Here is a 27,258-nt window from a genome sequence, read left to right as displayed (position 1 = left end):
ACACTTTCGCGATAAAGAAATAGTGATGAAATCGTAGCGAAATGCTTTAGGCTTTTAGCGAGACAAACGGCGCAAGTCTATGCACGGTTGTGCCAAGAAAAAAAAAATCCAGGAGCCCTTCCTCAACCGGAAAAACGGAGGCAAGCGAAAGCTCGGCGTGTATGTGCCCGAGTTACTACTTTTATTTTTATCGCATTACGCAATGCCCCTCCCTCTAACTTTTTTCCTTCCTCCATGCCAGGAATTGGACATTCCTCCACGTGTTTTAGAAGTGCAGCACTTCAGTTGCTACCGGCAACAACGACGGTCATGCTTTCATATCCAGGCAACAAGGAAGTGTGGCAACGTGACATGACAAGTGACATCGATAAACGATCAGACTGCCGTATCAGAAACAGCTGATCAACGACAAGTCCGCGACCGAGAGAGCACCAATTCTTGGAAAACGGCGAATACGAACACGCATGTGACCAGCTCACGTTCGAGGGCCGCATTTCTGAGCGCTCGCCGTCGCCGGGGTTTTTTTTTTTTTTTTTTAGCGTGCGCCGCCGCCATCGAAATCTGCGAGTTACAAAAGCTTCGCTTATGAAATGCAAGAGTACACTGTGAGCCTGTGGTCGAGGACGACGAGCTCGAGAGCTAAGTGATGACCATTGAAACGATCGAGCCATTCGCCTCGCCAGCTACACTCCACTGCATGCACGCGGAACTGCTGTACCGGCTCTTTCGCATCACCACGCAATCCGTGGCCTTGGCTCGAAGACGCAATACAAGAGGGAAACAAGGCGACTTAATGCTTTAAACATGCTCTCGAAGAATGCAAGTTTGATGACGAAAAATAGATGCGAGTCAGGAAACAAAGGCCTGAGGAAACACAGCAACACCATAACGAGTTATAAATGCTGACAATTGCGTCTAAAAAACAATAATCGTTAAGAAAGGCCTTTGTAAGATAAAGGAAACTTTTTCAGCCCATCAACGTTTTCCTTGGCTTCCTTGAACGCCGTTTTCGTGTCGTTGTGTAACAAACAAATTTTTAAAAGAAGACGCCAGGCCCACGCGGCGAACGCAGCATCGTCAAAGCGAAAGCTGGAAGAGCAGCACTACAAGTATAGTTGCAAGGTACCCACCATTATTCATCATTCTGCAGGGGAACCCGCTAAACACATCTGTAAGACAATGTAAAAAAAGAGCGCATGCACTGACCATCGTCGTCCTGCTTAATTATTGCGGAAGACGTGCTGCTTTGTATCTATTTTGTTCCCATTGAATTTGTACATGACCGTACTTAGTTTCACGCTGTATAGTGCATATACTCATAAATGTGAGAGGGCATATGCACTAACCATCGTCGTCCTGCTTACTTATTGCGGGAAATGTACTGCTTTGTAACTATTTGTTCCCGTTTAATTTTTTACAGGCCTGTACCCAGCTTCACGCTCCATGGCGTGTATACGCTCCTATAACGTGAGAGGGAAAAATGGCATGCACTGACCGTCGTCGTCCTCGACCCGCGGCGTGATGCCCGTCATGATGGGCAGGGAGATCATGACCATGCCGGTGGCGCTCCACATGTACTTCATGAGGAACTGCTCCAGCATGATGTACCACAGCCGCTGGTTGAAGATCAGGTTCATCTGGCGGGCCAGCGCCCGGTAGCTCTTTTGCAGCAGGCCCAGCTCGACCTGAGAAGAGAAAGTATACATGAGTTGTGGAAAGTTATAAAGGCACATTTAAACATTTTGTCGATTTACCCCCCAAGGACCTCAGTGAAGAATAGGTTACATGGGGAAGAGAAGCGGGGTGTGGAGGGAAGGGATATCGTCAGAATTCGAAAGAAAAAAAAAAAAAACACGCAATTGCTGAAGCACGAATGTAAAAAGCCACAGACCCTTTAAGCAACGCTAAGGGGATGACAGGCGAAAGGCTATGTTCTCACGACACACTCAGTAAATTACTCTGACGTAATAGGTCAACTGTAACGTTCACAAATTCTTTTTTCAAGAGTGGAGGTTGGGGGGGGGGGCGGTTCCAACAGGCTTGATGAATGCTCGTGCGTGTTTTTGCAACATACAATCTTTAAATATTTCAGAGGTGGAAAGTTCGACCCCCCCCTCCTTCCCACCCCGCCCCCGAAATGTTTACTATATATATGCGTACGCCTTAATGACGTGGCACGTGTCGACGCAACCAGACTCTCCCCTCCAATCGCTCGATAGACATTTGCTTGAGTAGTAGTAGCAGTAGTGGTGCTTATACATACTTTCACGTCCCGCCCATGCAAGGCGCACGCACAATTGCGCGGAGCTTCCGTAAATTGATTATGGCGGCGGCGGTAAACGCAGACGACGTCCAGATGACCGTGACGATTTCTCGATCTATACTGAAGCTCCTCGACGATGATAAGCGCCGGCCATGCCTCTCTCTTTGTACTCAAGTTATTTCATTTCTCGGTTTTACATGTTTGCCCTTTGTTGGCCGAGAAGAAACTGCGCTGCAAATGTCCTTTTTCTCGACGGACAGCAGATGACCACGATCGCAAGCAGACGACGGCAATTTGGGGGCAGACGATAGAATCGTCTGCATGCGTTCAGCGGACCGTTAACGTTTCATACGCATTTCGTGGCTCACACAGGCACACGCAATCAAGTACCAACTATCGTTCCTAGAAGCTCACCGTAATGGGCACTTGGCGTTCTTTTTCCTTTCTTTTATTTGACGGTCTGCTTATTATTGTCTAAGCATGCGCCGCGGCCTGTACGAATATATATGAGACAGATACGAGACTACGCCTGCCGTCTCGTCGGCTCGCGGTTCTTTATCGACGTTCAGCGAGCCAGACGCGCTCATTCATTATGCGCACGCGGGCCCACTCGGCGTTGTTCGTATCGCACGCACGCACGCACGCACGCACGCACGCACGCGCACGCACGCACACACACACACACACACACGCACGCACACACACACACACACACACACACACACACACACACACACACACACACACACACAGTGGCTGATTCAGCGCCACAAGCACCTCCCCCTACCTAAGCCTATAAGGTGACTTTCATTACGCATAATGGCGTCTCCGACAATGAATTCAGTATTTTCTTTATATGGCATAGCGCAGCGGCTGTTTCATTTCACAGCGCCTGGTGACTTCAATTTGCCCACACATACAAAAAAATGCAGAAGCAATTATCAATAGGCAAAAGGAAAAATCATTAAAGTACTCTTAATACCATTTGTACTTGGTAAAAAAAAACACATACAGTAGAAAACAGACACTGCTGTGAAAACTTCACCGAAATCTTACAGTCGTGCGCGGCAAGGATAGTTTATAAGCGGAGCGCCCAGTTGTCACTTTCTCAAGAGCCCTCTCTTCACACAGAGGCCCGCCCTCATTCTCTTCGGAGCTGATAGCGGCTGCTGTATGACGTCATACAGCAGATTCCTGCTATTAGCCGAAATCTTACATAAACCAAGAGCGGAGTTTAGATCAGATGCGGTTCTTGGGGTGCCGGCGCCGCGCTATACAGCGTGCTAAAATTACACAGTAGTACACTACCGCGCACCGGAATCACACGCTGGTGGTGGGGGGGGGGGGGGGGGAGCGATCACGTTTTATGACACGCGCTCAAGGTCATGAAGCGCGCTGACATGGATTCTTTCGCCCCGTGTCATCCCTCCATATGTGTATAGCTTCCAGCGCTCTCGTCGGGACGAGAGGAGAGAAAAAGTGTTTAAAGCGTGCAACAAATCCCTGTAACTCCGCTCGTCGTGGACGGATTCTAAATATTTTTGCGGCAATCGATTCGTGAGGCAACGTTCTGATACTGAGGTCATCCGATGATTACTTGGAAAAACGGTTCAGGAACCCTTTAAAGATCGTCACCGAAGATGTTCTTTTCCTTAAAAAAAATCCAGATTAGGGGTGTGCGAATATCAAATTTTTCGAATACGTATCGAATACGAATATCCACCTTCGAATATCGAATCGAATATCGAATATCAAAGGAAAAATGCCTCCACAGTAACAATATTTTATTTAACATGTAGCTATTTGAAAAAAAAAAAAACATTAACAGCCTTGGCATGGCAGCACAACATACAGTGCTATAAAAACATGGCAGCACAACATACACTGCTATCTCCCGAACACAATGACTAGGCTAGCACAATGCACATCACAACACAAGCAAATATCACGGCACAATGAAAGTAATAAATGCATGTTATCATGAAGAAATATGAGTTGCTCCACATGATCAGGCAGCAGGCGCTCCCTTGTAACAGAGAACCTCCCTCCCCTGCCACTGAAAAGGCACGCTCGCTTGGAACAGAAGTGGCTGGTATAGGGAGTTACATGGGGCAAAGCTTTCCCAGACTGGGGTATCTGAACAGTCCGCCACCCGTCACGTGGGTCACTGTCTTTCTCCAGAAGTGGTCCCGCATGGTGAACGAGTGGTAGTGCAGCACGTTACGGCCGCATAATATTCAAAATGTACGGTTACATGATCGCCAACAGCGCTGCACGTCGGAGATGCACCAGCAATAAATCATACGTATTGGGGCGCTCGTCGCAGGCAGATATCGTGCCTCCGTGTACTTAGGATGTTTATCGCTCCTCTCGGCAACGTTTTTAGCGATACGAACGCAGCAGAAATGTGGAAGACGAGTTATTTTATGCATGATAATCGAATCGCGTATTCGAATTTTTCGAATATTCGAAGTTATCGAATATTCGAAACTTTTCGAATACACGATTTTCGAATCGAATACGAATATTTCGAATGTAATATTCGACGAATATTCGAAACTTTCGAATATTCGCACACCCCTAATCCAGATCTATACCATCACATCGCGTGTTCACGCTAACATTAGCCAAGATGTTGTTTGTTTTATTTCGCAGTTATTTTTTGGTCTAATGAGCCAAGTGACTGCTTTCTAAGCGAAAGCGGACACAAATAATAATAATAATAATAATAATAATAATAATAATAATAATAATAATAATAATAATAATAATAATAATAATAATATACCTGGGGTTTCACGTACCAAAACCACGATATGATTATGAGGGACGCCGTAGTGGAGGGCTCCGGCAATTTCGGCCACCTGGGGTTCTTTAACGTGCACCTAAATCTAAGTACACGCGCCTCTATAGCCTTTCGCCACCATCGAAACGCGACCGCCGAGGACGGGATCGAACCCGCGACCTTCGGGTCAGCACCCGAGCGCCGTAACTACTGTAAACCACCGAGGCGGACGGCGAAAGCGTACAGATGAACAGGGAGCGTAAAAGTCTAATAAGGGTATTCCGTATAGTCTAATAACCGGATCAATACGAGGTATTGTTTGTATTTTAAGCTACCCTTATAGCCGGTATATTGTTAAAAGGACACCAGCACTTATTCAACGAAGAAAGAAAAACAAGATGACGTTCATCCAAAGGGTATGCTACCATGGAAACGGGTCGACCACGAGAGGCAGGTAAACAATCCATAAGCGCACCGCGTGCCGGAGGCCCAAACGGCTTCCGTACTTCATCGTGCGCTGCGGGGAAGCCACAACAGCCCACCGCGAGCGCCCTTATTATAAGATCCACGGGGGACCGAGCGGAGGAAAAAACAAGCTTGTTTCCTCGGCGCAATCGATTCACGAGTACGGGCGCCAGCTCACTCTATATAGATTGCATGCGCGCACGCTGGCACGAAAGCCGAACACTTGACTAATGGATATTTGTGGTTTATTGTTAGGAAGAGAAAGGGAGGCGCTCCATTCTGCAGCCCGTGTGGAACCACATGACTCGGCGCCACGGGGAATGGAGTGGAGGCATCCGAGAGAAAGATACGCAGGAGATACAGGAGAAGAAACACGCGGAGCGGACGTCCGCACATCTACACCATTCCTATCGACCAAGCGACGAAGCCCCGCTGACTAATGAGCTACAGTTAATTATACGCCTCCTCCTTTGCCACCTAACAGGGAAGCCAAACTTCCTCACGCAGACCCGCCACGGAGGTCTATAGTGGTCATGGTGCTCGAATGCTGACCACAAGGGTGCGGTATCGAATCCCGGCCGTGGAAGCCGCATTTTCGATGGAGACGAAAATGCCAGTGGCCCACGTGCTTAGATTTAGGTGCACGCTAAAGAACCCCAGAAGGTCGACATTTCCGGAGGCCTCCACTACTGCGTGCTTCATAATCATATGGCGGTTTTGGGACGTTACACCCCAACTAAAAGCTTTAGATGCCTCATCAAACGCGAAAACTGACCGGCGTCCCGTGTCGGCGGCGTCAACGCCAGTGCACGGTGCAAAAAATGACCATTACGTGAAGACGTCACCAGGAGCCCCCCCCCCCCCCCCCCCCCCACCCCCCACAGTTGATTAGCGGGGGCAGCCGCCTCCCACCTCCCTGTGCGTACGCATACAGCCCTCTTGCCTCAGAGTGAAGGAAGTAGTGCGCTGATGGTTACGTGCGAGCAGGAAGCGAACGAAACGCGAGAAGGAAGCGCCAGCTACGAGCGTCCTGCCTGACCACACGTCGGTGCGCCTGCAGCAACGCACGGTGCGCCTCGGTCACCCTCCCTCTCTCCCTCTCGCCACCGTAAGCGACCAGGAAGTGCACGCGCACCGTTAAGCATGCAGTAGCCGCGGCGACCTTCAAAAGCTGAAGCCGAGGGAGAGGGCGTCTAATGATGATAAGGGCGACCGCGACGCCAGAAGCTGCTTTCTTCCTTTCCTTCTTTCTTTCTTTCTTCTTTCTTTCTTCTTTCTTTCTTTCTTTCTTTCTTTCTTTCTTTCTTTCTCTTCTCACGGGAAACATGACCATTGTTTCCCCGCCTAAACGGCATTTGGGCGAGAGAGCTGAGGCCAGGGGCGCACTCTACCAGGACGGAGAACTTCACACCACCGGTCAGTGTGTACGGCGCATGCGTACACAGACCCTGCAGGCATCGCGTGGACCCGTGAAGGAAGGAAATAGACAGCAGAGCGCAGCCGCATTACGTCACGCAGCCGGCATTGCTCGGCGAGCTCGTCTCTCCGTGAACAAGCCATTTCCTTAGATGTATGGATGGATGCAAAACTTCACTGAAAAATCTTGAAGTGCACGACACGGCGCGCAGCGGGCTGCTCCCACGTTAGGACAGTCAGGCTAGAGTCACTGTATACAGTGACTCTAGCTTGGCCTGACTTATAAGTCAGGCCAAGCCCGACCGCCGCATCGTGGGCTCTCTGGACAACCCATACAGTTGAGCCCCAGCATCGATCGGGGCTCTTGATAGCAGATATCCACTTGTCCTGGTTTATTTGGTCCGTGCCTCGTAAAGGGGGGGGGGGGGGGGGGGGGGGGGGGCAACGCCAGAACAAGAGCTACTGGGACAAGCGTCGGGATAAATCTTGTGTAATTTATTTTATTTATTTATTTATTTATTTTTTTACAAATGCTGCTGTCTCAGTTATTGAGACACAGCAGGAGTGGATACAGATGTTCAACACAATGAATAAAAAAAAATACAATTTAACAAAATACATGATTTCGCAACTCTTTTTCAAATTGCTGAGCATCGAGTCTGCGCAGAGACCCATCAAGCTCATTCCATAGATCCACGGTCCGCGGAAAAAAGGAAAACTTAAAACAATCAAGACTAGCTCTAAACGGCATAATATTTAGGGAATTGAATCGTCGCGTACGGCGTGCAGAAGCTGCAACAAAAGAAATGGGTGCTAGTACACTCAAGCCGGTGTGAACTATCTTATGCAGGAGGATGATTCGATCGCAAGTGCGCCGATGTTCGAGAGGCTGCAGCGATAAAACATGCGCATGCGCACTAGGCGAGAACCGCCGGTCATAGCGACGCAAAATAAACCTTATTGCTTTTTTTTTGAACAGATTCTAGCATAGCTATGTCATGTTTGTGGTGAGGTGACCAAACAACCGACGCATATTCGAGTATAGGCCTGACCAAGGTCTTGTACGCTGTCAATTTGCATTCTTTTGTCGAGTTGCTTAACGTACGTCGGAGATACCAAAGTTTTCGAAGAGCCTTGTTGCAGATTGTCTCGACATGCGTGTGCCATTTTAAATTTGTTGTCAAAGTTACACCAAGGTATTTAAACTCCGTGACACGAGCTAGACTGACACCATCATTAGTATATATAAAATTAAGAGGCTGTTTCTTATTTGAAAAGGTCATGGCTACAGTCTTTTTGAAATTAATAGACATTTGCCAGGTTTCACTCCAGTTACAAAACAATGAAAAAACTCTGTTAAGCGCTTCCTGATCTTCAACATTTGAGATGGTGTTATAGATAACGCAGTCATCTGCATACATATAATAAAGCCGGGCTGGGATACGAGCCCGTCTGCAATAATCTGAGAGTCAATGCCTGCGCTCTAACTTCTTGTGAGGAAGGGGAAAGTCTCTCCTGCCGAGACAGAAGTGCTGAGTAATTTCCTTACACGTGGTCGGTTTACCCCTGTTCACCACTGCGGGCCGGCGGGGGAGTTCTCCATGGTCGCGGAAAGCGAGACCTTATAGCTTCTCTCTCTCTCTCTCTCTCTCTCTCTCTCTCTCTCTCTCTCGCATTATCGGTCCAACAGCACCTGACCCGCCATCTTGGGAGCTTACGCGAATGATTTCTCCGTTTTGTAAACGCCGTGACGTCAAATTAACGACGCCCCGGAATGCGAAATGCATTGCCACACCCGTTTTCATATGAGGCTATTGAAGTGCCGTTCAGCCCCGCCACGGTGGTCTAGTAGTTATGGCGTTCGACTGCTGACCCGTAGGTCGCGGGATCAAATCCCGGCCGCGGCGGCTGTATTTTCGATGGAGGGGTTCTTCAACGTTCTTCAACGTGCACCTAAATCTAAGTACACGGGCCTCGATCAAACATTTTCGCCTCCATCGAAAATGCAGCCGCCGCGGCCGGGATCCGATCCCGCGACCTTCGGGTCAGCAGTCGAGCGCCATAACCACTATAGACTATCGTGGCGGGGCATGGGTATAGAAGAAGTTATACTGCAAAAAAACAATGACATGACATTTTGCGATGACATTGCAAAAAACAATGAACGTCACGACCGAATGAAAACGAGGAAAGATCCTTGAAACGGTTGCCGCGCGCCGCCGTGATCAGGGATGTTGTTTTGAGCGCTATCTGATGCCACATATACCTATACACTGCTGAATCGCCGATTAGCGTGACGGGCTTCCGTGTTATACAAATGTAACCTGCACACTGATCACGTCGTTGCGTGCCTTTAAGTGCACACGGAAAACAAAAGCGCGCGCTTCTTTATAGCTTGCGTATATATATACGTACTCGTCCGAATGAGCAGTCAATCAACCGCGAACACCGTGCTACTACATCATACAAAATATACCATGGATGTCACACGCAATTTAAGCGTGTTCATGGCCAAGGGTAAATCCAAAACTGTCCTCACGCCTCGACGCGCAATTTCACCGATCACTCGAACGGTCGTGCGCTCTTTAGAGAAAGGTAGTTGTTAGCATAGTGATTACTCACTTTTAGGCACAACACTAACCATTTACCTATAAATAGGTGGTAAAATGCAGATGGTAACGGTATATGGTGGTAGTAACCTGTTAAAGGCAATAAAAGTTACTGTGGAACTCGGAGGCCGTCAACTTTCGTCCGTCTCCTATATATTAAAATACACGCGGGGTACCATTTTATATTATTATTATTGTTATTATTATTATTATTATTATTATTATTATTATTATTATTATTATTATTATTTATTTCAATACTTTGCCAATTCTGTGCCGTTATGCAAGGTTTATGAAATCAGTGATCTTGGTGTTGTTGTTGACAGCGCGTTAAACTGCTATGCGGGGCCTTCGTTCTCTCGGATTTGTTTGTAGAATATCTCGAGAATTCAGGTCTCCCATGGCCCTACACAAATTGTACACGGCAATATGTCTTCCGCAACTTGAGTATGCGTCCGTGATATGGAATGGCATTGCTCAATCCAGCGGTAACACCATTGAACGAGTCCAGAAAAAATTCCTCAGCATATATAACCATCGCTTTGCTAAAAATGACTCTGGATCTCGTTCAAATACTGCTGAATTATTATCACTGCCATCACTTCACTGCCGACGAAATCGCTCTGATCTCTTATTTCTTTACAAGCTAGTCCACGGTATCATATCCTGCCCTGTACTTCTCAATTGTGTAAATTTTCGAATTCCGCGTAAGTTAACCAGAGAGAACAGACCGTTTCATGTACCCGCCTGCTTCTTCCAACACTCTACCGTTCACAGAATACAAAGTCTCTATAATGTTAATTTTCTTGATCTTGACATTTTTCATAGCCCACAATCATTGTTTTTATCCGAGCTTTGCACTGTTTTGACATAGTATGGCAAAATGTACAAAGTCTTCCCTTCTCCGTCTTTCGGCATAGTTGTATATGTGCAATCTAATTTTTTATTCCCCTTCAATATTTCTCATATTGTCTTATTTTACTCCTCCCCTTTTGTGTTCATTTCTCTTTGTCTACGTGTTTTTGCTCTTTTTATTTCTGAAGACTGTCTGTATTGTATTGTTTATTTTTATTGATTTTTTTTGCGTGCGCCTGCACAAAGACCTCACGGTTGTTCCTGGGCACGTTAAATAATTGACTGACTGACTGACTGATTGATTGATTGATTGATTGATTGATTGATTGATTGATTGATTGATTGATTATTAAAAGTAGTAGTAGTAGTAGTAGTAGTAGTAGTAGTAGTAGTAGTAGTAGTAGTAGTAGTAGTAGTAGTAGTAGTAGTAGTAGTAGTAGTAGTATTGATTGTAGCGGTAGTCTACTCATGTACTTCCAGGAAAAAGAAATGGGTTCATCAAGGTCATATAGTACAAGTGCTCTTCATGTTGCTGGAAGTGAGTTTCACCCTTCTGAAGGTCAAAACGTCGCAATTGAAAAAAAAAATGCCTCGAAGCACTCAACGCGCGGAGACTACGTGCTTATAAGCGCCCCATTAAGTTAGCGATAGCATAGTGACACCATGATCTGTAAGCCCATTTCTTTCCTCTTTTTTTTTTTATGTCCTAGTACGGACAACAGACTTCCATTAGTGCACACTTAAGTTTTGAAGAACTGTCCTCGCTTCTGTTTTCACCAACAGGAAGGTACAGGGTTTTTCCACGAAGATCGCGATCATGGTGCATTGTTCAAGTCTGCGGCACCACGCGTAAGACACAATTGTACACATTAGCTGATGCCCACACAACACATAGGCGTGAGCACGGAAAGGGGAGGGAGGCGGGGGGGGGGGGGGTGTTGAGGGGGCGCTTTCCCTTTAAATCTAATTCTTTGCATATTTTTTTTTAATTTAAAATTTTAAATTCCTTGCAAGGCTTGTCTTTTGGACACGACCAATATGGGGAGGGGGGCCAGCTGCTATGAAACATTGCCCCCCCCCCCCCCACCCCTAGTGCAAAACGCTGCGCCCGCATATCAGTATACCGTAATTTTAACAATTTTAGCGGCGAAGCTGTTTAGCAAATCGTTCCTTGTGAGTCGATCGCAGAAAACTATCATCATCGTAAACGGGCATGTGCCACAGAAATTGGGTTACATCCCACTACTCACCACATGGTCCCCTACAAATGAAGAAGGCAGCAGTTAGCACAACAAATGGCTGAGAAGCGACGGCAGCGAGCCGAAGACCCCGAGTACGTACAACGAGACAATACTAGGAACTGGAAAGGCAACGGCGGCTGCGAGAAGACCCCCGAAGCGATGGAAGGCCTACGCCAACGACGACGTGATCGTAGATATATAAGAGGCGCAAACGCTTGCTTTCAGCGCGAGTTTCTGTCTATGGAGTCGCACGCAGGTGTGAACATCGGTCGCTTTGAGTCGCGTTTTGACTGAGTCGCAAATGGTTGCGCGACCGGTGCAAGTCGCAGGGGCATGTGAATGCCCCTGCGATGTGAATGAGCCTTAATTAAGGCCTTGAAACAACCTAAAATCAACCAAATTAGTCTTCAGAATCATCCAGTTTCGCCGTTTCAAGCCTCGCGCGGAGAGTGCAAGCTTCGCCTGATTTTTTTCACTCTACAGACCTTTGGGAGCTTTTCGCACGCCGCAGCTTGTAGTGCTCGAAATTTCAGCCTGCATTTTTTACCAACGGAATTCCACATACTTCTGACAAAGAAACAAAAGATGGACGTTCTATTATGTGGCTTAAATCTTTTAAACATGTCTCATGCTTTTTTTTTCCAGGTAGTGACATCTCTAACGAGTGAAAGAGGAATACCAACGCACCGCGACATGCGTCAAGCCCTAAAATACGTCTTGCGTGAGTTCTTGGAGGACAGTTTCGAACAAACGGGGGGACATTTCTCGAATTTAATAACGACAACAAGGTTATACACGTATACATATATAGCAAGGCTGCAGGTCAGGACATACGCAAAAGCCACAACAGGAAACAGGAGCTCACAGATTTGAAAATGTCCGGCTCGCCGCCGAGAATGTCACGCGCACCAAGGACAACACCGCTGACAAAGAGAGAGAAACAAAAATTAAATTATGGGGTTTTACGCTTCAGAATCACCAACCGCATGATCATGAAGCACGCCGAAGTGGGAGACACACCGGACCAATCACGAACCAGCTGGAGATTCTTGAACGCATGCAACTAAATCTAAGTATACACGGGAAGTGTTAATTGTGCGCCTTTCGGTCCCGTCGAAATGTGGCCCGCCCCAAGCGGGAGTCGAGCCCACTTCTGAGTTATCACGGTTCTTTTTATTGGTCCTTGCGCCACTTACAGGTGATCCAGCGAGGTAATGATCATCGAACACGGGCCTTCTGAGCGGCAAGCGTGTGTTCTACCGCGGAGCCACGCCAGTGCTTGAAACTGCTTGGGAAAAAACGTGTTTTATCGGGTGTTTTAAAAGGCCCACCCATTACAAAGCGCACAGGCGTTATCAGTCATCATTATCAGCAACAGCGTGTGCGTGTATAGTTGCCGTGCATACTGCATGGGCCCTTCGCCCATAGGCGAAAGGAAGAATTATGGCGTAGTGGGCACTTCGCAAACTGTACGCTTGCAGTAGGCATTCTAGGATAGTTTGAAAAACTCCAAGTGTGTACGCGCACAGACGTTCCTTTTATTGCGGTACGCGGTTAAGGCTTCCACCAAGAATCGAAGCCAGGCTACAGCAATTGAGAAGGCGATGCGCACGGTGCCCGATTACGCTGTCGCGTTCCACTCTTACAGGCGAAGCTCAAGCGTCCTTCAAGTTTTTTTTTTTTTTTTCCCTTTTTCTACCTGATACCTCGCGACTGACGAAGCATATAGCCTCCGTCACTTTTTGCTCCATAAAACCCGATTTAACTAACGAAGTAACCAACCAGTACGAACACGGGGCAAACCCGCACACTTAACGACCATTCTTTTGGCCGTGTACACCTTAACGATGGAAGCGCCGTGCAGTCTCCCTCTGGTAATAGCACCTAATCCAAAACACCCCGAAAGAGAGTGACCGTAGTGGACCACGAGGAAGGAAACAAAGTGGCGACGCACGAAAAAGAATAACGCAAGGTTGTCGCTTTCTTTTCTGTCCGTTCTTTCTTGCTTCAAAACAAACAAGAACTGGGCTACTAGGAGTGAGTGTCACGAAACTCGCGGAGATGTCACGGAGGAAAGAAAAAGGCGATGATGCTAGGGGCACAATAGAAAGCGCCTTTGTTTTGTCTTGTTTCTTAGCTTTTTTTTTTCGGCATCAAAATTGCGAACAACAGAGAAGTGATGCGAAGGCGAGTTCCCTTTTGAGGAAGTGTCCTTGAGGCGTATGTGGTGCAGACGACAATTTAGCAGACGACCACTACGACCGCGAGGCGGTTTATATAAAGAGGGACGCTGCGTGCTATACCATTCGGCCATGCGCGTAGGCAGTTAAGAAAAAGAAAGAATGTTTGCGCATGCTCACTGCAACCTTATCGCAAACAAGCCTGCCCGGCACGAGGAAGGCGCAAAGAGAAACGTTTTAAAGTTGCCATGACGTATACAGAAAGGAAAGTGCGGTATGGAATGAGCACAAAAGAACTGCATGGTTTCTGCAAATTTTCATCTCGACACAACCAAGTACACATAGACAAAAAATCGGTGTCAACGTCAGGCCGACGTTCTCTAATGCAGGTTGTTCTTTTTTTTCTTTTTTTTTTAAAGGCGAAAGCATTAGATGCCACATCAAAAGCGATAAGTGATTGTCGGCGTCAACACGAGTGATGCCAAAAAATCATCACGCGACGACTTCACCATATGACGTCGTCATGACGTCACAGGCCCCCCCGTGATATGTGACGTCATCACAACGTCACATAGCGTGACACCACGCGATGTCTTCATCACGTGACACCTTCGCTCGCTCAAAAAGTGGGCCGATCCCGGAGGCGCCGCAAAACTACGTTGGGTACGGAAAGCTTCCGGGGGGAGGATCAATGCATCGACTAAGAAGAAAAAGATGACTTTCGTCTTCGTGTCGTTTTAAGCAAACGCATAATGGACTATGCAACTACTTTTGCCCGCTTCAATTTACTCTTCTCCTCTCCCCCTCCCCCTGTCAGTTCCCGCTACCCCTTTCATACAACAGGAAGGCAACATCGTTGGAAGCTAAATCATAAACAAGCTATACGCGCCGCCGTGGTCATTGCGATTGCTGGTTCCCCGCAGCGATATCGCCATGGTTTCGCGGCCGAATTAATTTAACGTATTCACGGAAGCGCGTTCGCCCGCAAACGCCTGCCTTCCGCGCCAACAAAGGCGTATAATGAGACGGAATTAAGCCCTAATAAGAAGGAGCGGACGCGTAATCACAGGCTCGTTATATCTCTTCCTGCTGCGGTAAGTGCAGCGATTGCGAGTAATATAAGGCAGGGGGGCTTATTGTGTGAAAAACACGGTATTTATCGCCCGCCTCTCGTTTTGCGCACAGCAGGTGAGATGAGTCCAACGGCGAGAATGGTAAAAAAAAAAATTGAAGAAGCTTTTGGGGAATTTCTTTTCTAAAGTGTAATACTGTCGTATAGTGAGTGCGCGAACCGTTTTGCGGAACCAGGCAGATCCTTAGTAGTACAAACGTATTTTATCGCGTGGTTATTACAGCGCGTAGCCAAACTAGACCATAGTAGCAAAGATTAGCCGATCCAAACGAGCCAATAGAGGCACAATAGCCAATACCAGTCAACAGTGCCAGTATAACTCACGTTTGCGTATTTGTTACGTGTTTTTGTTTAAAATTCGAAAAGTCGTGGGTTCGGATCCCACAGACGGAAAGGGTGTTTTTTAGTCCACCTTAATTCCTTTCAATTCAGGTTACAATCATAACACTGCAGTTATAATACAACAGATAATGTCCGCTGTGCTTTCCTTGGCTTAACTGTCTGATAGTGTCATTGGCTGTGCCCAACAAAGATACGAGCCCTTGTAAAAATCAGCCTTCTCTCTGCTTTTTTTTTCTTTTTTTTTCGTGCGAGCTCTCGCTCTTCAATTCAAGCATATGAGACAGCTTCGCAATGGAGTTCTATTTTTATTTTAAAAAAAAACAACTATCCTAAAGCGCACTTCGTCTTCATTACAGTTTCACGTGATAGCTTGGCGGCCCGCCACGGCGGTGTAGTGGTTATGGAGCTCGACTGCTGACCCGAAGGTCGCGGGATCGAATCCTGGCCGCGGCGGCCCCATTGCGATGGAGGCGAAATGCTAGAGGCCCGTGTACCTAGATTCAGTGCACGCTAAAGAACCCCGGGGGTCGAAATTTCCGGAGCCCTCCACTACGGCGTCCCCCATAATCATATCGTGGTTGAGTCATAAAACCCCAACAATTATTACTTGTCGTGGGAACTCGCACTCTTCAACTGAAGCCTGAAACCGATTCGCAAGGGAGTTCTCTATTTAAAATGTTAACTAAGGATTACTGACACGAATTTCAAAAATTTTCGGATTGTTGCTCTCAATAAGTATACTGGTGTCGAGAAACCTAAAACGAGTATTGTGGTGCCTGGGAATGCATCGAATATATTTTAATTACCGCTACCCTAAAAAGACGCTTTCGGTTTCGATATCGAGGGGGCTGCTTCTCGGTGACGTTTCATAGCAGTGTGGCGTCACGGGGACACAGAAACTCGCGACGTACTAGCGACAAATCAGTCATCTGCTCGTGGTGCACATAAAAATCGATGAGTGAATTGGGGTCCAGTGACCCTGACAGTGATTTCTGCGATTTAGGCTGCATGCAGGACGCAGAACTCGCAAACTCGGGGTATTGGCCTCGAGGCCCACCACTGGAAACGCCGGCGCCACCGTCGGCGTGACGTGCTTGGCAGGATCACGTGGTCTCAGCGGCCGCGTCGGCTGCTTGTGGCGCACTGCCGCGTGCTTTGAAAACGAGTTTCAAGTCCCACATGCGCTGCGGTCTGTTCAAATTCGGAAGTTTTCTCTCATTTTCTACTCAATTGAAACGATTGTAATAGAGTGGCTGCCTCCGAAGGCGACGAACATGAGGCTCTACCGCTGGGTGCCGCAGTGCCGCGCTTACGCAGAGGAGCCCAGTGTCAGCCTGCACTGGTAACCGCGGGACAAGAAACAGTGTGAAGCACGGTTTGTAAAGCTAAGAACTGGCAAGTAGCCATCCGCTACGAGTCTTGTGTGCAACAAGCACATCCGCGACGAAGACTTTCGTTACTGCGTCGGGCCTGCGATGTTCGGTGAGTAGCAGACAGCGCGCACTGAGACGATGGCTCGCGCGCGCTTCCCGCCGGCAAATGATGCTTATCTGCCACAGGATGGTAAAAGCGCTACCTTTTACCACGTGCGATGCCATCTCAGAACCCTCCAATGCGACCTCTTGATCGTCGGCCCCGTTCTCAGCGTCCACAAAATTGGCTGCAGATGCGCAATTCATTGTTTAGATCCGTTGAATTAAAAAACGCACAGGGTCCCTTATACATTCGTTAAAGGTGACTAGAAGGCGAAAGCCATCATCTTCTTGTCAGTCGATGTACTGATTCTCCCGCGCCTCCCTCCAAAAGCGTTATGCACCTAACGCGGTTTTGCACGGCCTCCGTGATCGGTCACGGAGGCAATGCAAAGCGACCATGACGTGTGCATACGTAATCATGTGAAGTCACATTTTGTGACGTCATAATGATGCTACATATTTTGGCGATCTGTGACGTCATGATGACGTCATATGGTGACACCATCACGTGACGATTATTTTTTGCATCACTCGTGTTGACGCCGCCGACGCGGGACGCCGACGAGCAACCTTCCCATTTGATGAGGCATGCGTTGCTTCATAAGATACATAAATTTTGCATTGCCTCCGTGATCGGCCCACCGATGATCGGCCCACCGGCCAACCCCATGTATTTTCTTGGAGCCTCATTTATTTACGTGGGAAAGATGCCACCCTGTTGGCGTTAGACACGACACCGCTGCCAAAATTGCTGGGATACACGCCAAATAATTACTATCCTGTTTTGCGGCTGCTGGTTGCTGCAATAACTTCTATTTTATTCACCGCTATTTCAAGTTCATGTGGGTCCTAGTTCACAGCTGAGCCCCGCCACGGTGGTCTAGTGGTTATGGCGCTCGACTGCTGACCCGAAGGTCGCGGGATCGAATCCCGGCCGCGGCGGCTGCATTTTCGATGGAGGCGAAAATGTTTGAGGCCCGTGTACTTAGCTTTAGGTGCACGTTCAAGAACCCCAGGTGGTCGAAATTTCAGGAGCCCTCCACTACGGCGTCTCTCATAACCATATCGTGGTTTTGGGACGTTAAACCCCAGATATTATTATTATTATAGTTCACAGCCGACGTTTGCAGAACAAGTCCGGCAAACGTTGCTGTATTTTCTTTTGTTTTCCTAGCTAAGCGTCGCATGCTACTACATGCTCGGTCTCGTAGACTGGTTCTCCTTCCACCAGCAATCTCGAAGTGGTGAAGCTTTGGTCTATGCGTATGTTGATGACAGAGAGCGGCAAGTTCACTGGAACGCAAACGGAACGATAATTAAGGAGCATTAAAAAAATGCGTCGCATTTGCTCACGTTTTGTGTGAGCACCAAACGAAACGAATGCGCTGAATAAAGAAACAGAAGCAGCGGCATTTGCCCGCTGAGAAGACCGATCAATACGCAGTTTGAGACAACTTGTCAAATGACATTGAAACGTACCCGAATTTAGACCGAAAAAGAAAAAAAAAATACACTGAATCGTCGGGACGGCAGATCACAAAGTTGCCATGCGCACCGAAGCCGCAGTTGTAAGGAAATTGATTTTGAACTGCTCTGATAGCGTCCGCGCAACAGTAGTTGTTTGTTTACTCACAAATTCTCATATTTTGCGGCCTAAAGTTCACAGCGCGGTGCCAAAACGCGCTCGTAGAAAAAGCGAAACCATCAGTACGAACATACATGCAGACGCTCTTACATGCAGAGGCACCGTCAGTCGTCGCGAACGCGTGCGATCGCTGGCTTGAGGCTTCTTTCTGTTATGCTCCGTTTGGTTATACAGGCAGTCTACTCTAACGAGATATTTCACATAGTTTGCACTCAGCGAGTGACTACCTTTCACGCAAGAGGCCGGTTCAGGGGTCTCCAACGCGGTGACCGCGTGAAGCGGGAGCTCGGTTTTCTGCAATGAGACAGCGACTGTAGACTATCTTGTGCTTTCAGTTCGTCGAAAATGATTATTTTGACAGTAAAGAACACAGTTCATTTCGAAAGTACTTACGGAAATGCCCTGGAGGGCTTCCGCGAGGTATTTTTGTAGAGCGCCGACAGCAAAACCTATGGGGAGCGCGCCGGCGGTATCCTGCCTAGCACGCAATCGAGGCGCGTCCGATAGAGGGCGACTCCGTAACTCCTCGAGGCCAATACTCGGGGGAACTGTGTTGACTCGTCGGGATAATGTCCATTGCAGTGGGGCTGGCTTGCAGATGTTCAGCGACGAAAACTTCAAAGTCAAATTAAAATATTTTATACGGTTTCTCCGACTCCGGTGTGTGGAGAGCGCTGACACTGCGTACCAAGGAAAAGAAAAATGTCCTTTTTGCGATGTCTCGAAATGGTGTGCAGTACACCTTTAACTATTCTTCTAACGGTGCGCTCCGTTTTCGTTACAGCTTCTTGGGTTCCACTTTATAAATCACTAGGAACGAACACGTCGGTTGATCTCAAGGGCGTCTCCGGACATGTGTAGCTAGGAAAGATCGCAGGGATCACACCGAGCTCGCACGAGAAACGCTGGCTTGTCAAAAACGACTCGCAGGGATAACGAGTGTAGGGTCCCGCCCATGTATAACCCTTTTAACCTCGCCCCGCCCATTGTCGGCAGTGTACGGGAAAGAAAGAAAGAAAGAAAGAAAGAAAGAAAGAAAGAAAGAAAGAAAGAAAGAAAAGAAAGAAAGAAAGAAAGAAAGAAAGAAAGAAAGAAAGAAAGAAAGAAAGAAAAGAAAGAAAGAAAGAAAGAAAGAAAGAAAGAAAGAAGAAAGAAAGAAAGAAAGAAAGAAAGAAAGAAAGAAAGAAAGAAAGAAAGAAAGAAAGAAAGAAAGAAAGAAAGAAATGGCCAAACGAAAAGAGGACACACGCGAATAGTCATTTATTAAAGCAACCCACAGACGGCCGCGGCTGGACCTAGCCCGGCAGGTAAGGACGAACGTACGGGAGAGGCAGGTGAAGCATCCATTGTTCAACACGTAGCCTTTTTATTTCTATATATCGATCGCAACAGCGAGCGCCGTTTTTTTTCTCAGCGCCTGTAGCTCGCTGTCCAGGGTCTCGCTCGTGGATGGATGGATGGATGCTATGAGCGTCCCCTTTACAACGGGGCGGTGACATGTCTGCCACCAGGCTCGAAGAGAGAGAAAAAAAAAACCTTCCTTGTTTCATGTTGGCCTAATACCTTATCTACATTGATTAAATCTATGTTATTATACCAAAAACAATATAAATTCAAGGCAGAATGACCTTATTTTTCCCCATTATTTATTTTTGTACTTCATCTCTACTTTTCCGCCACCAATACTCTTACCGCCTCTTACTTATTTCTACCGCGGACGTGTTCAGCTTTCCATTGTTGTCCGAGAAGAAAAACGCCCTCTGCTGGACATTTCGTGTGTGTTTGTGTCGGTCTGTAGGTGCGTCCGTGTACGCCTGCTTGTCTGTCTGTGTGTCTGTAAGCACGCCTGTGTCTGTCTATAAGTGTGTGTGTGTGTGTGTGTGTGTGTGTGTGTGTGTGTGTGTGTGTGTGTGTGTGTGTGTGTGTGTGTGTGTGTGTGTGTGTGTGTGTGTGTGTGTGTGTGTGTGTGTGTGTGTGTGTGTGTGTGTGTGTGTGTGTGTCTATAAGTGAGTGAGTGAGTGAGTGAGTGAGTGAGTGAGTGAGTGAGTGAGTGAGTGAGTGAGTGAGTGAGTGAGTGAGTGAGTGAGTGAGTGAGTGAGTGAGTGAGTGAGTGAGTGAGTGAGTGAGTGAGTGAGTGAGTGAGTGAGTGAGTGGCGACGGAAGGTGACCTTTCACGGCTCAACTTTTTTAACCTTTCGGCACCTGGCACTTAAACGGTCGCGACCTAACAATCGCGAACAGCCGACGCCACAAGAGGAAGCCGCGACGCCGCAGACATTATGAAAGGTCATCAAGGGACGACGATTATTAAGGTCGCCTTCTCTGTTCGACAGCAGCAGCTGGCGTCGCCTCGTCAGGCACGCACCTGTCGTGTACAGCGTACGTACGACCCGCGGACGCGTCAATCACGTGATACGCGGGGCGCTTCGTGCGCGATAATGCAAGGACCGAGCCGCGCGCCGAGCCAGCCGTCGTGAACGGATGGGCTGAAAGGCATATTTAGTACACGTCGGCTGCACACGCGGCACGTTGACTGCCGTCGTGTCAATGACCGCGCAGCTCAGCGCAAAGTGGCAGCTCATTTATATACTAAGGCGACAGCGTTAGATGCCTCATCAAACGAGAAAATTGACTGTCGGCGGCGTCGGCGTCCCGCGTCGGTGGCGTCAACACGAGTGATGCAAAAAAAAAAAAATAATCAAGTGATGACGTCGTCCTATTGCGTCGTCAAGTCACGATATGTGCCGTCATCATGACGTCACCACGACGTCACATATCGTGACTTCACATGACAACATCCTCAGATGACATTGTAGCTGGTCATGGGTAGACCGATCAAGGGGCAAGACCAGGGGAAGGTGAAGAAAGCCTGCAATGCCTCCGATCCCGGAGGCGGTGCAAAAGCACTTTAGGTGCAGAAAGGTTTCGGAGGGGAGGGGGGGGGGTGCGTGGGAGGATCAATAAATCGACTAAGAAGAAAAAGAAGAACAAGCGATGGCATTAGAGAACCCGTGTCGCAGAAAATGCGGTGTCGGCGTCGTCAGTTGCGAGCTAGAAATCGGCGTTGTCAATCATCGAAAAATCCCGGATGATGTACAGAAAAAACGTTAGCCCTTCCCCTATCGGGAAAATCAAGACCAAGCCAAGCGAAGCTAGGCGTACGTGTGCGTGCCTGAACTATTTTAGATGCGAAGTATCTTAAGGCCGAGCTCAATCCGGTGGTGTGCGGCGTGACCACCCTTACTGCGCATGCGCGTACCCTCTCCACACACCTCCTCTTCACTCACCCTCTCCACTTCCGCTCTCCATTTTCCCTCTCCACTTTCCCTCTCCCCTCCCCCTTTCCACTCTTCCTCTGAAACGCGGGCTAGACATGCCGAAATTATCTCCTGCGCAACGCCGTGATGAGCTCGAGCGCATGCGCGTCCCCTCCCCTTCTCTCTCCTCTCCTACGCTGCCCCCCTCTCGCCCGCCTGTCGACCGCGTTCCCCGCTCGCCCTGTGAGAATTAACGGCCAGGCTAGATGGAAGATACGACGCGCGTAGCGTCCCTCTTCGCGTTCCACGACGCGAGGTCGGTAGCATGCCCAACGAACGCCAACGGAACGCGATCGTGCAAGTGCTCCAGCTTCGCATCGCCTCATGGTCCCCTTTAGCGGGAGATGGTGTAATTTTTCTTTTCTGTCGCAATGCGCGCAATGCTCTCTCCCAACTTTTTTTTCTGCTGCGTACCGGGAATGGAACCTTCACCCACGAGCTTAGCAGCAGGGGCGTAGCCAAGGGGGACGGAGGGGGGGGTTCACCCTCACCCCTCGGAAATTTTTAATTTTCCTTGCGTATATATGCACGCACACATACAAACGCAATTTCTGGCTACGCCCCTGCTTAGCAGCGCAACAATTCCGTCGCTACAGGCAACAACGACGGTCACGCGTGAAACAATTAAATGAGACGGTGATGGGCAACAATGAAATGCGGCAACGCGAAGTGACAAGCGACCTCGATAAAAGATAAGATTGCCGTATCAGAAACGACTGATCGCCAACAAGCGCACGACCTATAGCGCGTCAATTAAATACTGGAAAGTGGCGCAAATTCCCATGTGACCGCCGCACCTGAGAGGGCCACATTTCTGGGAGTAGATATGAGCGCGAAAAGACGGGACACAAGAAGAAGACGACTAAGCCAGCACTCACTGCCAACTATAGTTTTATTCGAAAACATAAAAAAGAAGAAAAAACACGTAAATATAAAGCTCCGTACACAACAGGTGCGCCTGCGCACACATCAAGAAGTTGTAAGACACGGCAAAAGTTTGTCAAAAATTGCGTTCAATCAAATGATGATACACACTCCCTCGAAAACACACTGACGTTTATATTTCCGTGTTCGTTTGTTTTTCGTTTTGTCTTTCCTTTTTTTCGAATAAAACCAGTTGGTAGTAAGCTCTCGTTTAGTCGTCTTGTCTTCTTGTGTGCCGTCTTTTCGCGCTCAAGTCTATTCCAGACTATGAACCAGCAAGCCCGGCAATTTTATTAGGCCGCACTTCTGTACGCTCGCAGGCGCCATGGTTTGTCGCGTAGATGCCGCCGCCACCGAAATCTGTAACTCATAGAAGCTTCGCTGAATAATAATAATAATAATAATAATAATAATAATAATAATAATAATAATAATAATAATAATGCGGTCTTACGTGCAGAAACCGAGATACGACTATGAGGCATCATGACAGCACAGTGGGGGCTGCGGAATAATTTTGATTGCCTCAGTTTACTTGAATGCGCACCCAAACCTACAGGCAAACGGCTGTTTCTGCATTTCGACCCCATCGATGTGCGTCCTCCGGCAATCGAACTCGCGTCCTCGTACTAGGCAGTGCAACACTTCGGGTATGAAACGCGATGTACTTACTCACTTCGTGATATACAGAACGCACTCGATGGTCGTTCTCATCGTTTCCACACGCCGAAGATAACAATAACAATAACACAATAACAAAAACAAAAACAAATTCTACGGTTCACCGCGCGCTGCAGCGATGCCACTATACACATACGACTCCATTGTGCCTTCCCCTCCTCCTCCTCTCCCTCTTACACGTGGCGCAATGTCAAGGTCAGGGCAGAACGGGCGCCCGACCTCGAACGAACGGGGCGACACAAAAAAAAAAAAAAAAAGCGGCGGCAAACGAAAGAACGAGAATGCGCTGACGTCACTGAAAGCGCCGTATTTGGAGTACCAGCATGTGGGGACGCGACGTTTCCGGTGTCACATTCATGTTATCAATACATAACATTCAGGTTCATTCATTACTCACGCACAGAGACGTTCCTGCCGCGTCGTTTTCACATTTACGCAACTTGTTTTGTCGTCAAAGCCGCCATCGTGGAGTCCCAGTTCCTTTCAGAAGCTGCGTCCATGACGTCACGTGCAAGCCATGTATACGACAACGGTCCTTCACCATCTTCCCAAAACCGTGCCGCTGCCTGTGCCGTTCCTAGTAATAATAATTGTTGGGGTTTAACGTCCCGAAACCACGACATGATTATGAGGGACGCCGTATAGGGCAATGGAGGGCTCCGGATAGTTTCGACCACCTGGGAGTTCCTAAATCTAAGCACATGGACCTCCAACATTCTGCCTCCGTCGAAACGCGCCCGGGACGTGTCGCTGCTCGAGCTTTATAGATTTTGCGCAATACCGAAGTACACCAGATCGTGCGCCGACATTTTCTTGCGTAACCGACGAGGCCTTTTCCTGCTATTGAATGGCGTTCCAACGCCGTTCTTACACAATCGCCGTGTCTGAACTGTGTGTGTGTGTGTGTGTGTGTGTGTTTTTCTTGTCTTTCATTCTCGCAGGTGACCGCCGCCCTCCCCTCCGCTAGTCACGTGATGAGGCGCCTAGTTAGCAACATACTTTTATCCAGTCGGACCTATCCCGTCAATCCTTAATGTGCATGCAGGATCACGACAACGCAGGTTTCTGAAGATAGTGACGGCCAATGAACCTCGATGTTTCATTTCAAGAACTTTCTTGCTTGCCAACTTTACGCAGGCCGTTGTGAGAAAGCACGTCATCGGTTAGTCTTCATTTTTTGCATCTTTGCAAATCTTGTTTTTCTTTCGGACTCTATCGTTCGAAGGAGAAAGGGGCGCGGGGGGGGGGGGGGGGGGTACGGTGCATCTTTGCTACCCCGAATGTAGAACTCTGCAAAAGGACAGAGTGATAAGCTAGTTGTACAGCGCATAATTCAAAAAGTAGCGCAAAGAAAAGAACTCTGCGCGTACGCCTACGACACCAAGGAACTGTATAACTTGGACTCGTTGACTACTACAGACAGCAGGCTCTAGTCGTGGCTAGTGGAAATCATTCGTGCAGAAAGCGACGGTCCACGCTTTGCGACGACGACCACCAGCTGCCATGCTCGGCCTCCTCCTCCTCCTCCGCGAGCAACCAAACCCGGCTCGTGTTTGGCCCCACTCCCCGCGACTCTCCGAGCGTTTTCCTCCTACTTGGAAAGTCGCTCGCCCCGCGACTCCAGCCGGCCGCGCAGCCGCATTTGGTACAACGTTCCGCACAGGAGAACACCGTAGACACACCGTCGCGAACTCTCCCAAGCATGAAGAGCGAAGCGAGTCAGCGCGAAGTCATCGTTCCAGGGTGGCCGAGACGCCAGACGGAGACAACCAGTATACGCACGGCAGAATAAATAAGCGACGGTAAAATAGACAACGAAACGAGAAGAGAGGGGGGCAACTGCGTAAGCAAATAATGGAAATTGAGAAAACATCCTAATCAGTGGACATGCAATATATATATATATATATATATATATATATATATATATATATATATATATATATATATATATATATATATATATGCATGCATGCGTGCGTGCGTGCGCGCGCGTGTGTGTGTGTGTGTGTGTGTGTGTGTGTGCGTGCGTGCGTGCGTGCGTGCGCGCGCGCGGGGGGTGTAAGGTGGCAGGTGGCAACCAGACTGGAACAGTAATAAAATACTGCATAGGGAGAACAGAAAAGAAAGACAGATTGAAGCCGCCTAACATCCATTAGTGCTCCACCTCTTCGCCCGACACGCTAGCAGAATATTCGCACACGAACGAACAGCGATATGGGACCCGAACGAAAAAAACCATCCCGAACGCAAATGTAAACAGAGAGTGCTCGAACACGATGCGAGCAGACCGTAGCAAACAGAGGAATAATAAAGAAGCCAGTGGAATAAAACAAAAAGGGAGGAGGGAGGGGGGAGAAGAAAGAGAGAGAGAGAGAACGGGTAGTACTACAACTCTCTCGCATTTCCCCCTCACCTTTTTATTATATATATATTTTTCAGCCGTCGCAAGAGGGACATGCTCCACTCCAAGTTTCGAGGATGTGCACCGTCGAAGATCGGTGCGCAGCCAACCCAACACCAGTGCGAGCAACGCCCCGCAAGTGCAGGCAGACTTCCTTTCCCAATACTGGGCCATTTCGTCACCACGCAAGACGAGTCACAGACGCGGATGCAGCATGAACGGCTGACACGCCCACTTCCACGCATGCGTCAAAAATAGAGCGACGTGCGGGAAGAGGAGAGGCGATGGTCGAAGACACACACACACACACACACACACACACACACACACACACACACACACACACACACACACACACACACACACACACCACGGAACGAAAAGACAATGTTTCAAGCCGAGCCAACGCTGGCTTGTTGTGTACCTACCTATACATGTATATACAGAACAAAAGAGCATCGTTTAACGGCACGGGGTTATACCGTCGTTACACGGTCACTTTTGATCGCGCTCGGAACTGATCAGGGTCTCTTTTCTCGATCATGACTGGCTCGATCCTTTACCGCACAGAGCTTCCTACAATATTTACTGCAGAAAAATCTGGCGCTGAGATCGTTCCGTCACCGTGGGAATGATGGGTAGCACATGCATTTGCCTATAATAATCTTCGCGAATGCGGCTTTGTTTATTGGTTTCTTTTGGCGTTTCCTTCGGATTAAAACGGCTCGTTGTGAACCAGGTGAGCCTTATTTGAATTGGTGAGCCTAAAAGGGTCAAGGTGGTGAATTGAAAACAGCCGAACTTTTGCTGAACGCGGTCTTGCGTCAGAGCGGATTCAGGCCACCATTAGCCACACGGAGACGAAATAACGAAATTTAGGCAAATCCACGAACCATCATTCCCATGCTGGTGGAGCGCGTCATGCGTTGCAGCTCCCATAGACACTATCGACAGATTTCCCTCTAGCGTACTACACCTCCCCCCCCCCCTCCCCGCACGACTATGCCAACAACACTAGCTAGTGGTGGTTTGTGCGCGCGCGTAAATAGAGGCTTCTCTCACACATTGTACACGTTTCTGAAAACAAGTTATTGTTACACTTCGTGTTTCGTCTTTGTTTAGGTTCACGTGAGAGTCTGCATGCCCTCCTCTCCTTCACCAGAGGTTTCCTTTCCCAATTTCAGCTCAAAAGGTGGTTTTCTTATTATGCTTATATCCAAAAAGTTGTCCTGGGAACCCAGTACGTTTTTTCCCATATATAGAATGTTTTGCGCTAAAAAGTTTTAATACATTCCGACGGAGAATGACACATATCACAACTCTCTCTCTCTCTCTCCGACGCCACTGCTGAAGGGGCACGCCCCTTCCCTTCTGGGCGCAGATGTTCGTGCACTCTCCAGGGGTCGTGTGACGGGAGGAAAAGTGCTACACCAACTTACCAGGCGTAAGCGGGCGTACTGTTGCAAGGCTCAAGGCGAAGGTTCCGAGTGGTTAGCGACACACCACCCTCCGGTACTTTGGTAC

General features: G+C 48.3%; 1 protein-coding gene across 1 annotated transcript in view; it reads right to left on the bottom strand.

Annotated features, from left to right (window-relative positions):
* Positions 1–27,258, bottom strand: part of LOC119407156 (ATP-binding cassette sub-family D member 1) — a 98,388-nt gene that overhangs the window by 56,537 nt on the left and 14,593 nt on the right. The window contains exon 2 of the mRNA XM_037674021.2: positions 1,496–1,685. Within this exon, the coding sequence (XP_037529949.1) occupies positions 1,496–1,685 (190 nt within the window). The remainder of the gene's footprint in view (positions 1–1,495; positions 1,686–27,258) is intronic.

The sequence above is a fragment of the Rhipicephalus sanguineus genome, chromosome 10, assembly GCF_013339695.2.
Source record: "Rhipicephalus sanguineus isolate Rsan-2018 chromosome 10, BIME_Rsan_1.4, whole genome shotgun sequence".
Taxonomy (NCBI): domain Eukaryota; kingdom Metazoa; phylum Arthropoda; class Arachnida; order Ixodida; family Ixodidae; genus Rhipicephalus; species Rhipicephalus sanguineus.
The sequence above is the reverse complement of the archived record's forward strand: the minus strand, read 5'-3'. Positions and strand labels throughout refer to the sequence as shown.